At 43.3% G+C, this 13,050-nt stretch overlaps 1 protein-coding gene across 13 annotated transcripts in view; it reads left to right on the forward strand.

Annotated features, from left to right (window-relative positions):
* The first annotated feature begins 3,549 nt into the window (after nt 1–3,549).
* AGFG1 (ArfGAP with FG repeats 1) overlaps nt 3,550–13,050 on the forward strand; it is a 36,601-nt gene continuing 27,100 nt past the window's right edge. For 12 of the 13 annotated variants that reach the window (XM_038145395.1, XM_038145396.1, XM_038145399.1 and 9 more), the window contains exons 1-2: nt 3,550–3,990; nt 12,853–12,946. In XM_038145395.1, the coding sequence (XP_038001323.1) occupies nt 3,824–3,990; nt 12,853–12,946 (261 nt within the window). In that variant the 5' untranslated portion in view covers nt 3,550–3,823. Of the gene's footprint in view, nt 3,995–12,852; nt 12,947–13,050 lie in introns of all 13 variants that reach the window. The other variant, XM_038145407.1, reaches the window with a different exon arrangement.

The raw sequence follows: 13,050 nt of genomic DNA on the forward strand, positions 1-13,050 counted from the left end.
CTTTCTCTTTATTGTGAGGTCAGTTTCTTATTCACAGCTGTTAAGGGTAAAGGCAGGGCTTTCCATCATTTACCTTTTCTTACCATGTTAATGTCATAGCAGTGGGTGGAAAATGTCCAAGGGAAATGGCATTGCAAGTAAAGATAATGTTGTAATTCAATCATATTTGTCTGACCATTTTCTTGCATTGAATTGTCCAGATTTAAATAACTGTCAACAGGCAGTATGATTTATATAACCATTACTATGACTTTCTCTTGTTCTGATCTCTTACCAAAATGTATCTATTCATTAACAAAAAGCTACTGCTTGAATAAGGCCAGGCACAGACACACTAATTTATGTGGACTGAACCTTGAGTAGAGCATATCAGCGAACATTCTGGCTGTGTTCTTTCCTAGCATTTTCAGAAAACCCTTCATATACAAATATGGAGTGAGGTAGCAGTTTACCCGATCCGATATACCTAATCCCAGGATTAATTCTGTATGCCCATCAGTGGTGAAGCAAGATGGATTTAATAGCCCATTAGCCTTTCAGCATGATAATTTTCACGTCACTTATCCTGCTGGGTTAATTGCTTTAAAGTGGATATTATTGACCTCAATCCTGGTGGCAAACAGAGAACGTCTTATTCATCTCCCAAATGTACATTCTTAGAGTCTTGTTTCTTTTGGTCCTGACAATAAATCCACTAGATTATGTGTTTGTATATTATAATTTATACCCTATTGGCCCATATTTAAGAGCTTACCGAAGCAACGTCTTTCCGATATTATTACCCACGACTGGAATATTAAATTCTGTTTCTTATGTAAAGAGAAATGTTGCAAGCATAAAAAATAATTGTTTTACCTCTTGTTAAGAAATTAATTTTAATGCTAAAAGCTGTAGCAGGTGCAGCAGGGATTAAGCACTTTTGGAATAAACAGCTGGCCAGTATATTTCCAGCTGCAGAAGTCTGATCATTAGAAGGAGAGAATGAAGAACAAATTTGGACAGAGAAGCTGCAGGAAAGGAAATTCAGATTCTAGCACAGAGAAACAGAAAAATATGTAATGAAAAAGAAAATCCAGGAGTAAAACTGAAGAGAAGCGGTTTTATTCATGTGTATTATTTGTGGATATTTTTCTTTAGTGATTTGGAGAAAACACTGACCAGCTGCTTTGAGGGAATTAATGCTAGCTGTGCGCAGCAAAAAATAGAAAAAGCAGGAGTGGAAGAGGAGCGCAAGTCACGTTATTGCCTGTGGGGAGGTGAAACGGAGCTGGAAGTTACCGTAGCCAGTTTTTAGCTCTGCATGTATCAACAATGTTACACACAGTTATACTTAGGGCCTTGTATTCCTTAGGTTCCTACGGGAAACAGGAGGGTAAGATTTAGATACTTGATTGTAGGAGCCCCAGGTGTGCTCACAGACTCTGGAAGAACCCGAGTCCCACTGGTGTCATCTGTAACACCGTGTATCCTCACACACCCCCGAAGTCTCATTCTGTAGTTTCCTGGGGTAATTCTTCTCTGTAAGACACAGAATGGAGAAGCTTGGCATTTACTTTCTAAACTACATAAATGTTAACATAAGTAATTCATCCACTCGTGTAAGCCTATCTTGGCTCAATAGGCTTATCAAACACGAGAGTAATGGCAAGACTGTTTCCTCACAAAGCAAACTGGAGCCCTAGGATTCCTACTGAACTTTCAGATTGATTTAAACCGTGCTAGGATTTTCCCTGGGAGCTCAGTTCCACATTTTACTGACAATGACAATGTCAATGACAGTGATGTCGTTTTTATTAGCAGCTGTTCCTGTGTGACATTCACGTGAGTTCAGTCGTGACACAAGCAGTCGAAGCTGCTTGCTCCCGCTTCAGTTACAAACCACCTTTGACTCTGGTTGAAACAAAACCTGGCTGCATGTAGCAACTCTCTGCTGCAGCAGGTGTGTGGCCAATCACTGCTCTCCGAAGGATTTTCCAGGAAAAAACAACAACTTGTTTTTTAACCTTCAAATTTTTTTTCTAAATTTAGGTCATCTGCTTTAGGTCATTTAGGTCATTGGCAAAGGTACAATGTTAGCATGTTTCATAAAAGGCAAAATAAATGAAACCTCCTGAATAACAAGAATATCAGCATTTCCCAGAGAAGTGAAAAATTAAAGGAAGCAGTGAGAATTTGGTTCTTATAAGACTGGAAATATTTCCTGTTCACTCTTAATAATGCTATTTAAGCATTGGTGATTATTTAGTGATGTTTATTTTTCACTTTGAACAGATCCTGCCATCCATACTGGGAAAGAAATTAGAGCCTTGCCTTCTGTGTTTAAAACTTAGAACTGGTTGATCAGCTCATGTAAATTAGCACATAGCACATCCAGAGGAATCAGAAGAGGAAGGACAGATTACTGATGCTGAACGCCTAGTCCTAGATTTTTTAAATCTAAACTATGAGGAAAATACAGTGGATCAGATCTTGCTCCTATGTGTACTGACGTCAGGGGCACAAAACTTGACCCTAAATACATTCTATTGGGTCATTAAACCTTAAAAGATTTTAATCATACCTAGCGTTGCTAGGGCGTTTTGTAAATGAAATCACTGAAATATAAAGTGCATTGACTTTTTTTCCCCCCCAACATTGATTTCTCACGCTGTTAGGCACCTCGGTGTGGAACAAACACTTATTTTGTGGATCAGGGGCTGACTGGGGTTTTCTCTCGGGTACCAGAAGTACGTGACTGCTGGCTCTGCCCTCTCCCCTGCTGCGGGAACGGCCAGCCGGGCACCAAATTCCCAAAGGAAAACTGTGCATTTCTCACCTCCGTCCCAAGAAAGCCAGACCCCGTGGGGGTGTTCTCCCCAGAAATCCGCTGCCTGCTGCAATCCGCCCCGACGCTCCTCACGGAACCCGGGCCACCAGCCCGTCCCCCGGGTCATCCCCGCCGCCGGGACCCGCGGGCACCCGAGCTGGGACCGGGAGCGCCTCCGCTCTCGCCACGCTCCGCGACTGAATTTCCAGACTTTTGGCGCACAGAGGGACACCGGCAGCGCTGGGGTGGGGGCGAGGGACGAGGTCATTCGTTCACGGAGCACCTCCCGCTCTCCCCAGCCGGCCCGAGCCCACTGCCCACGAGGGGCTGAGGGGCGGCGGGGACTGCCTGGCGCTCACCCCGCGCTGCGAGGGAAACAGCCCTCCCCAAGCACCCCGCTGAGCGGGGAGGCGATCTTCTCCTTTCTCCTCCCCGAGGAAAAGTCTAATTGTACTCCCCTTTTAGTGATATTTTTCCATCGGGATTCTCCACAGGACTGACCCTCGGCTCTCCCCCCCGCGCGCCGGGTCACGCGGGGTGACTGGGCCCCGCCGGAGGCGCCGCCCCGGGCCGGGGTCGCGGCGTGAGGGGACGGGAGGGGTGTAGTGCGTCCTCCCTTGCGACAGGAGGCGCTGCAGCCGGCGGGCGCGCAGGGCTCCGCCGCCGCCGCCATCTCCTCGCTGAGCTCATAAAGGTGTCGCGCAGGTTCCGCCCGGGCTCGTCATTCCGCCGCCCCGGGCCCGGTGCCGCTGCCGCCGCCGCTGCTTCCCCCGAGCCGCGGCCCCCGCCCGCTCCCTCCCTCGTGGGGCTGCCGGTCCGCGTCAGCGGCCACCGCGCTCCCGCACCGGCCCGCCGGCAGGCGCCGGTTGTGCCCTCCCCGCCCCTTCCTCCCCTGTCTTCCCCTCACCCCCCCGCCCGCCCGGCCCCTCTCCCGCCGGCCGAGCCCCGGAGCGCCGCCGCCGCCGGGGTGTGAGCGGGGCCCGGCGCCGTGCCGGGCCGTCCCTCGCCGGCGGGGCCATGGCCGCGAGCGCCAAGCGGAAGCAGGAGGAGAAGCACCTGAAGCTGCTGCGGGAGATGAGCAGCCTCCCGCCCAACCGCAAGTGCTTCGACTGCGACCAGCGGGGCCCCACCTACACCGACATGACCGTGGGCAGCTTCGTGTGCACCTCCTGCTCCGGCATCCTGTGAGTGAGTGCGGGAGGGGACCGCCGGGTCCATCCCCCCGGCAGCGGTGACCTCCGCCCCCGGCCGCCGGGGCACGCGTCCGCAGGGCGGCGGCGGCCGGGCGGCGCAGCCCCGCCGCGGGTCTCGCAGCGCCGCCGCTCCCCCTGCGCTCGCCCTTCCTGTTGCCGGCTTGGCCACGTCGGAGGGCAGCGGGCAGGGGGCTCTCCCGGGGAAGGCGGGGAGGCCGTCGGGAGGTTTTTCTGGGTGCGTTCGCTGGAAATCCCCGTCGGAGCCCCCGGTGCGGAGGTGGCCGCCGCTGGCAGGGTGTGCGGCGCTGGGGAGCACGGCAGCCCCGCGGCCCGGAGATGATCCTGGCAGGATTCTCCGGCGCGTAGGGGGAGCGGCACGGGCAGCCGGAGCACCACCACCCCACGGAAATGTCGGAGGGGTGGTTAGTTAAGCAAGTGTGCGACAATACTTGTGGAAAGGGAAGGGGCACGTGGCTTAGCAGTTCACTCTCATGACAGCCTTGAAGATGCGGGGATACTAACCCTGTCGCGAATGCGTTTACAGATATTACTTAAACGTAAAGTTAAACCACTAGCATAGCTTTATGTGCATCGAGTTGTGCTTGCTGGTAGTTTGTAAGACAACCCTTAAGCTCTGTCTCGGTCTAAAAACTTCAGGCCCAATGGTTTAAGAGACTTGATCAGAAAAGTAGAACCTGGTTGGGGTTTTATGCTTTTACATGGACTATTTCCTACAAACGACATGAATAAGGCTTAGAAAGGGATTGGCTCTGATAAAATGATTGCATTTTTCCTGTTCCTCATTCCTGTATGGGCCTTCCTACTACTCCTCCCTTTTCCACCCATCCTTCCCAGAGATAGTGTGTATGAAGAGTTGAGGTCAGTCAGTTGTGAATTTCATCACATATCCATAATTTGGGAGAAAGGCCCTGCTGTCTTCAGTGCTGCTGTATCTGTTTGCTTTATATGATTCTGTATGATTGTGCTAATGGAATAGAGCAGAATCAGAGTAACCAAAGAAGTAATAAATAGTATGTCAGAGGATACAGACTGGTGTTTCTAAAAGGCATTCAGAAGCCTGAAATAATTTCTGTCCCCTTACTACCCCAAACAGCTCTTCCAAGTAAGGTCTTGTATTTTAGAACAAAGTTGGTAATTATGTTGAAAGCAAAGCAAATATATTAGTTCTTTGCTGAATTTACATGGAACAAACTGCCTTTTATACTAATAGATAGCTAATTAGACTTGGAGTTCTACTTTATGTAGGCTTCAGAACAGACTTGATGCAAATACAGAAAATACATTTAGATTGTGAAATTGAAAAGAGACTCTAGTTTTTCACACAAACATGCTGCTCAATCAGCCAGCTCTGGCTATTGTTTGCTCTCTTAGCAAACTGTTATTTGTGCTGGCATGTGAAACTATTTTAAGCTACTGCACTGAGCTTATTTAATGGTTGCACATGTTCTTACTGGGTTAAACTGAAAGTGTGGTAAAGCTCCACCATGAGAGTGTTTGTCTTTATTTTTCAGGCTTCTTAACCTTAATAGACAAGTATATTGTGAATGCTGCTGAGATGCTTAGCGTGAGTTCAGAAGAGTCTGTTCCTTTTATCTGTTGGCTGGGAGGTATGGACTGCTAACATAGTCCAGTTTACAGCAACCAAAAGGATGTACAGGCAGTGAAACAGCTCATAAGCAGGGGACAGCTGCCACTTGGTGTTGGCTGTCATTTGGATGTTACTGTGCTTAAACGAGGAAGACTATCTGCAGAAACATGGTTAATGTATTGGTATTCCAATAAAATGCAAATGTTTTTTTCATTCTAAATATGCAATATTTCTGTCTTGCTGCAAAAAAGAACCACTAACTATGTCTTTGGTTCTTACAGCTAGTAACACCTACACTTACAGCTGGAGGAAATTACTCTTAAGAGGACTTAGTTTTCCTCTAAAATAAATTTGGACTCATTCTTTCTTGTCAACTTGGAAAAAACTTCCATAAGTTGTGTGTGCAGGATCATATGTATTGGTTAACACCTTATGACCTAGCCAGTGGCATGTTTATTTGTTAGTGATGAGACTTGGTGTAGGTCATGTCTGTTTCATAACTACAAACTTATTTTTAACACTTCTGTCAGAACAGTTCTTCAAACAACTTGTTTATTTCCAAATGCTTTTCACTGTAGAATTTCACGGTGTAGAGAAATGACTTGAGAACAAACAACATAATGGAAAATATAAAAGTACTGCTGCTTTTGTAGTTCTTAATGGCTGTTTGTGTTCTGCCTCATAGTACTTGCTTTACTGTAAGGTTTTAATAATCTTAGTACTTTATCTTGTTTATATGCTATGTGAATGACTTGCATTGCTTCTTGTTTTAATTATTTTTTTCTAATCTGTTACAGGAAGTATTCTTGAAGTCAAGTAGACTAGTTCTTTTCAAGTATGAAGTGCCTAATGCAAGATTAAAATACTACTAGATTAAAAAGTCTCCTTCAGAAAGGTTTCTCAATTAATTAAAAGTGATTGCTAACATCAGTATCATCTTAAATAAGCATTTTATTCTAGATACAGTTTAAAGCACTTTAAAACTGTAGTGTAACTTTTTTTACTCGTTTTCTGAAGTGTTTATTCATTGTCCTGGCAAAGACTGTCTAGTCACATCCAAAATCTTAATTCTGGATCCATCCTGAATTTCCTTTAAGTATTTCATGTGTATCAAAAGAGCGATGCTATGTATTACTAGATTTAGCTTTCAAAACCTACTATTCCCTCTACTGTTTCCCAAAATAGTGTGTCTACCTTTTTCATATGCTGCTAAAAACAGTGACAGAACTAGTGGCTTTGCTAAAAAGATCTGTTTCTGACTTAATGTTGAAGGTGAGTTTTGTCAAGTCAGAGGCATGGATGGCAGGAGGTTTTTTCCTTAGTACCTGGGCTTTAAGTGACTGGGTCAGATCAGGCATACCAGAGCAGAGGTCTTGCTGCGCAAAATGGTGCATGTAGGAGAAAGTTCATGCACAGTGGTGTGAATTTGCTTCCTCTTAAAATAGTTCCACTTGTCCCCTGTGTTTAAATTCTTCATGTGGGCAAAAAAAGTGTGCTAGCATCACCCAAGGTAATTCAACTTTTTGGTGTTGTAAAATGTATGATATCTGGAATTATACACAATTTCTGCCCTGAGAGTGGGAGGAGGTGCTCTGGAGGAGCAGTGTGCTCAGGTCAAGATTACAGTCATACACCACGAAGATTTCTCTTTATTACAGCAAACCTGCATCTTGGGAATGTTGGCAGGGAGATTATTTTGGTTTGACAGAAGTCCTTTGATTCAAAGGATTGTGTTGGTAGCTATGACTATTGTTTTCCTGGATGCTCCCATGTGGCCTGCTGACAGTGACATCCTTCCCTTTGTCTTATCAAATGCCGCTCCGCCTTGTATCTCAGCTGTCTGTGCACCTCTGCTTTCAAGTACTTCTGTAGCACTCGCAGTCAGCCCGCTCCCAACTTTGATAAAAAGAACATGTTTTTCAGTTCACCAATGGAAAATATCCCTGTTTAACAGGCTGCTTGCACATGTTCTGTATTATATAATTTTTAAATTTAATCTTGACTCTTTTTTGTATCTGCTGATGTGATAATTAACACACTCCCATCCTTTCTCTCACTGCCCTCTTAACTCCCTCCCAACTTACTTAGGAAGTCTTGTTCAGCAACAAGGAATGTTTAGAACCTAATAGGTACTTTGAGAAATGCTAAAGCCCTTTTATGCTAATGTTTTACAACTGTTGGCCTTCTTCTGGCTGCTTGTAATGCTCCTAGTTGAAATATAAAATTTAAAATTTTCATGGGTAGAGGATTTCTGTATCAGCCAGATAGAAATATTTGATGGCTGATAGAATAGTAACAAACTATAACATTTCTGTGCAGTGGTGATAAGTTTTTGTTCTTTCCATAGAATAAGTTTTTAAATTAAAATTAAAATAGTCTGAATTAAAATAGAAATTAAAATAGTCTAAATAAACAGTGCTAGAGTGAAGGTGATTGAGTTAGCATGACTTTTCAGTCCATTTTTCCTTTGGAGCATGTTTGGAAAATGACTCCATGTGTTTTGGGTCTCTGTGTGTGTATATATATTTTTAAAGGTATTTTCTGTGTTATTATATTGTTTTCAGTTGCAAGGCAGGAGAGCAATGGAAGTGTGTCCATACCACAGTGAACACTGTGCAGTTCAGAAAGAATGTTTGGTTATTTTTTCAGAAAAAAACCTAAATTAACCTTAACTCTGCTTCAAAATGTGTGTATGAGTCGTCTGTTATTAAAAATAAATGAGCTTGTGAGATGGCGGAGGGTCTCCAGGGAGGTGTACAAGTATCAGGAATGGCCAGTACTGCTTATATTCCTCTTTGCTAATTACAGTAGCACAGAAATAATAATGAATGCTGTCACACTGGGTTTTCTGGTGCTTGTTTTCTGGACATCTGGGTGTGTGGGGTGCTCTGTGATGGCTCGGTATTTGGCTTGCCTCATTAACTTCCTGCATTTTAGGGGATCAGATTTTGCTGGCTTAGGTTTGAGATGGTGTTAAAATCTGATCCAGGGGACATTTGCAGCGTTGAGCAGCCGTCTGCCCACCATTCCTCCCACGAAAGGGACCCTCTGTTCTGCCAGAGCTCACTCTTCACATTTTTCTCCCCTCCCAGCCCTAGCCTTTGCAGTCGGCTGCTCTGCCAACAATCACAAATTCAACTATAATTTGCTGCTAAATTATGTTAGAAACAAATATCCACTGCTTGTTGACTGTGTTTTGCATGTTTAATGTTTCAACTGCCAGACTGCAGAATCCTGTGTCAGTGGCCTTAAAGCTTCCTTTGTTTGTGAGAGCACCAGTTTAACAATGCCCTCTGGAGAACAGAGGTCTCATGTTCTCTGGAGCTGCCCCTGCGCTAAGCTGTGACTCAGTGAGGGTCAGTGGAGGAGACTCTCCGGGCAGGAATCTCTGGTCACAGTGCTCTTCCACAGGAATAATCGTCGCTGAGCGTGAAGAAGTTGGCAGTGATGAGTGGGATCTCTGTGTGGGATGTTCTAGCTCTGGTGTGCTGGATAAGTGCAGATGGCAGAATTGTCTTACTCTGTCATCCTTCCCCAGGGCCTCTTGGGAGGAGAGAGCTGCAGTCTGGTTCAAGTGCTGAGGTTGTGTTTGGTTGCTGCCTTCCCCAGGAGCCCTGTTGTAGGGAAGGGTACTGGTACTGCTGCACAGGGGCAGGTTGCAAATACTTGTTCAGGGTCAATTTAAATTTAGGCATGGATAATTCGCACTAAGGGACTGTAATCCATTCTGTCCCCTGTTAAATAGGGAGTACTGTAAAGCATTAGAACTGTGTGAAACACTTGTCAAATACAAGGAAAGAAACATTTTTCCTATGAAAAAGAAGGTTTGTTAATTCCTCATAAGGGATAATTGTACTTGGCTGTCTACCAATAAGCTTCCCCCATATGTAGATGAGGTGTTTGTGAATCATTTGGGTCATTAAATAGTTTCTGTAAGGTAAGAAAGGGTTGGTCCTCGAATCCTGTTTCAGAAATTGCACAACTGCTCTGTTTTAGGGAAATTCCAGGCAATTCATGGATGTTAGTTAGAAATCATAAAAAAATAGAGTTTGCTGTTCTAATGGTAGAATCAAAGTAATTTATCTAAGAAAGATAGTGCTTGGGCTGTGTTTGTGTGCAGCTTCTTGTCTTGAATTCCTTGTTCTGGGCTGACTTCTTAGGCTGCTTTAGCATAAGAGGAAGCTTTACATAGGTTCTCTGCATCCTTTGCCATATTCAATGGACATAAATACTTGAATGTACAGTACTGCAGCTTTATAGTTTACTTTAGATTGTGGCTGTTAAAGTTTTGTTCAGAATTTCCAGTACTACTAGACCACTGATGTGGTGCCATGCTCTCTTTCATCCTGCCAGACATCTGACACCTCAGTGTGGTGATCTGATCTTTAGGGGGATGTCTTCCTTCTTTTAGCAGGATGGTGTAAGAGAAATGTGAATTCCTCTTATCCCATGTGGATATAGTGTGTATACCAGGAAACCTTATATGTCTGAACTCTTCACTGGGGAGAGAGGCATGGAGGAAGTCTCTGGTGAGATTTAACAAAATCTTATCTAGGCCTCAACCACATTTAATATTGCTGCTTAATAGAGCTGAAGATAGTGAAGATGTCAGTGTTTGCTGCTGTAAATGCTCTGAAGAGCCCTGGTAGATCAGTGTAGAGCAGGTAAGTCTTAAAGAACTTGTGCAGTGCCTTGAAATTGCAAACACGGGTACAACAGAGCACTTAAATTGTACTTACTGCAAAAAGGAATTTCCAGCAGGAACTAGTGGGAAAGTTGAGATGTACTGCCTGTGCTGAGAAACATGTGAATGTGTCAGTGAATAGCTCTGGCTTTTAAATAGCCATTAAATAGTTTACAACTACTTAACTGTGCTGCTATTGTAATTACTAGGAGGAGAGTAAATTGAACAGACTAAGGCAGACAGAACTGCTTTTATACTTACTGTAAAAGCAAGGGACAGTAATTGTCATATAACATTTGATGGAGCAGATAGATCTCTGTGAAGTGCCAAGTGGATGCCAACTTTGTTTCTATGCTGTCACTCAGTAGTGATGTTACAAGTGCCATTTAGTGAAATGTAATTACTTGCGTGCACAGACTGAGAAGGTGTTTCTTTTAAAAGCCAAAAATAAGTAAAACCTAATCCTAGCACCAGCTCTGAAACAATGAATTTTAACTGCATAGAACTCCTACAGTTTTCTTTTAAATTACATCATCTTAAAATGAGTGCTTACTTTAAAAAAAACTTAGATAATATTATAGTATTTTAATAAATGTAATTTATTTGTGATATAGATGATACAGCTAGCTGAAAGATGTTAAATTAGTAACTTTAAATTACCAAGAAATTTAAATATTTTGAGAGAAAATAGTTTAATCAACTATCGTAAAACCTCTCTCACCAACTTCAGTGAAACTTCTACCTTGGCAAGGTGCTGAAGTGTGGAGTCCAATGTCAGCTGTGCTGATTTCAAAAGTTTGCTGAAGCAAATGCTATTCTCTGAAACTAATTTTCATATACCTGTAGATTTGTAAATGACTTCTGCTTTTAAGGTTTTCAAAATGACTGCGTTTCTTAGCAAAATACAATTAATTGTTTATCCAAGTGTTTAAAACAGTGATTATCTCAAATTTGTTTTCTCATGAAACTTAGGCTAAAATGTTACTGCTTAGTGTTCTAACCCATATTCAACTTCTGATTAAAAATGTGGAGTTCTTTAACACAGGATCAGAATTGTCTTACAGGTACACTTGAATTTAGGTGTGAAGGTGAATTTCCAAGCTAAATGCACAACAGAATTTTTTTTCCCATTAGACTTACTTGGAACACTTGAAGTGCTAAAATTTTTCTGCCGAAGTTAAATTTAATGTTAATATTTGGAATATCAGATTTTTGTCATAGGTTGTTCTGATGGATAACAATTTAATTTTTAGTTAATGTCCTTGGGATAATCATGGAGTTTAAAGAAAACTACTGTCTGTCCTAAATTTATTAGATGTCAGTTTTGTTTTGGTTTGTTATTTTTTTTTTTTTTTCTTAAAAGCTATCTGAACCAAATATAGAATTAAAAGTGTAGGGACAAATACAAGCAATACAATTGATTTTCTTAGAGATTTGTTAGGCCTGTATTGCATCCCTGGAAAGCTTTTTGTGTGCTTTGGTACCTCATGGTTAATGTATATGAATTGTTTTTTAAGATGGTATTTCAGAAATGCAGGCCTGATTAACGTGAGTGTTAAGCTGGCCCCTGGTATTGCCTGGGTGAATGTCTCCTGTGCTTGGCACTTGTGGGATGGGATGTTCTTGCATCCACTGGGCAGAGCACAGCTTGGGTTGGATTGGAAGCAGTTGTGAGCAAAAGCAGTAGCTAGCATGTATTTAAAGGAGGAGTTGGAAAAGAAAGCAAGCTTTTTCTTACCGTGGTGCTGTTGCTCAGCATGTTTTCTCTCTGTGCTTGCAGGCTGTGACTGAGCTGGGTTTGACAGTGTCAGGCTGTGGCAGCACAGCAGCCTGGTGTTCTGCTGGCCCTGCTGGGGCAGCCTGGCATGGATGTGAGAGTGGTGCCAATGTGGGCTTCAGGCAGAGCTGCTCGTGTTTGGAGCTGTGGCATTAGCAATGGTATCTCTCATGTGAGAGCATGCTAAAACCAGCGTCTTTTTGCTTTTGTTGTGGTTACTTCTGTAGTGTTCAGGAAGAGGAGTAAGCCCCTGTGAGCTCAGGGGCAAAAAGTAAACTATAAAAAGATGCTGTGAGGAAACAGGAAATGTAGGTTAAAGCAAGAGAAAAATACTGAGCTGGGCAGTGTAGCTTGAAGAAATCTAGTTACTGTGTAGAAGCTGTAATAAGAGAGCAAAGTGTGGAAGGAGTTGGAGGAAAAGGAAACTCCAGCCAAGAAACCCAAGAGTGAGAGATGAAAGGTAGAGGCAAGGGTGAAGCAGATTAGGATTGAAAAAAAAAGTCTAATTTTGGTTCCTTAAATTTGCATAGAAAGTGCCTGAGTGACTTTGCATGAGCAATTGTGAATATTGGTCTCCCCCGAAATTCTGTTATTCAGCTTTGTATACTGAGCATTACTTGAGAAGAGCTTACACAGCCTTAAGTTGTGTGGCAGTACCAGGGATGAGTGTGCTTTACAGAGATGGCTCCTGATTTTAAAACTGTCTGACTTCTAGCTGTAGTGTTAAACATGATTGTATGATGACAAATTTCCCAAGTGCTGAATACCTCTTTCTTTTTTCAGGCGGGGCTTGAATCCACCCCATAGAGTGAAGTCGATTTCAATGACTACATTCACACAACAGGAAATAGAATTTCTGCAGAAACATGGAAATGAAGTAAGTCTTATTTGGAGAATAAAGTGGGTTTGGCACTTTAAGTAGTGTTTTCAACTTTAATACTTAAGAAAACAACGTAGGGTTTTTTTTTTTTTGGCAAAAGC

This window comes from Motacilla alba, chromosome 9 (assembly GCF_015832195.1).
Source record: "Motacilla alba alba isolate MOTALB_02 chromosome 9, Motacilla_alba_V1.0_pri, whole genome shotgun sequence".
NCBI classification, from domain to species: Eukaryota; Metazoa; Chordata; class Aves; order Passeriformes; family Motacillidae; genus Motacilla; species Motacilla alba.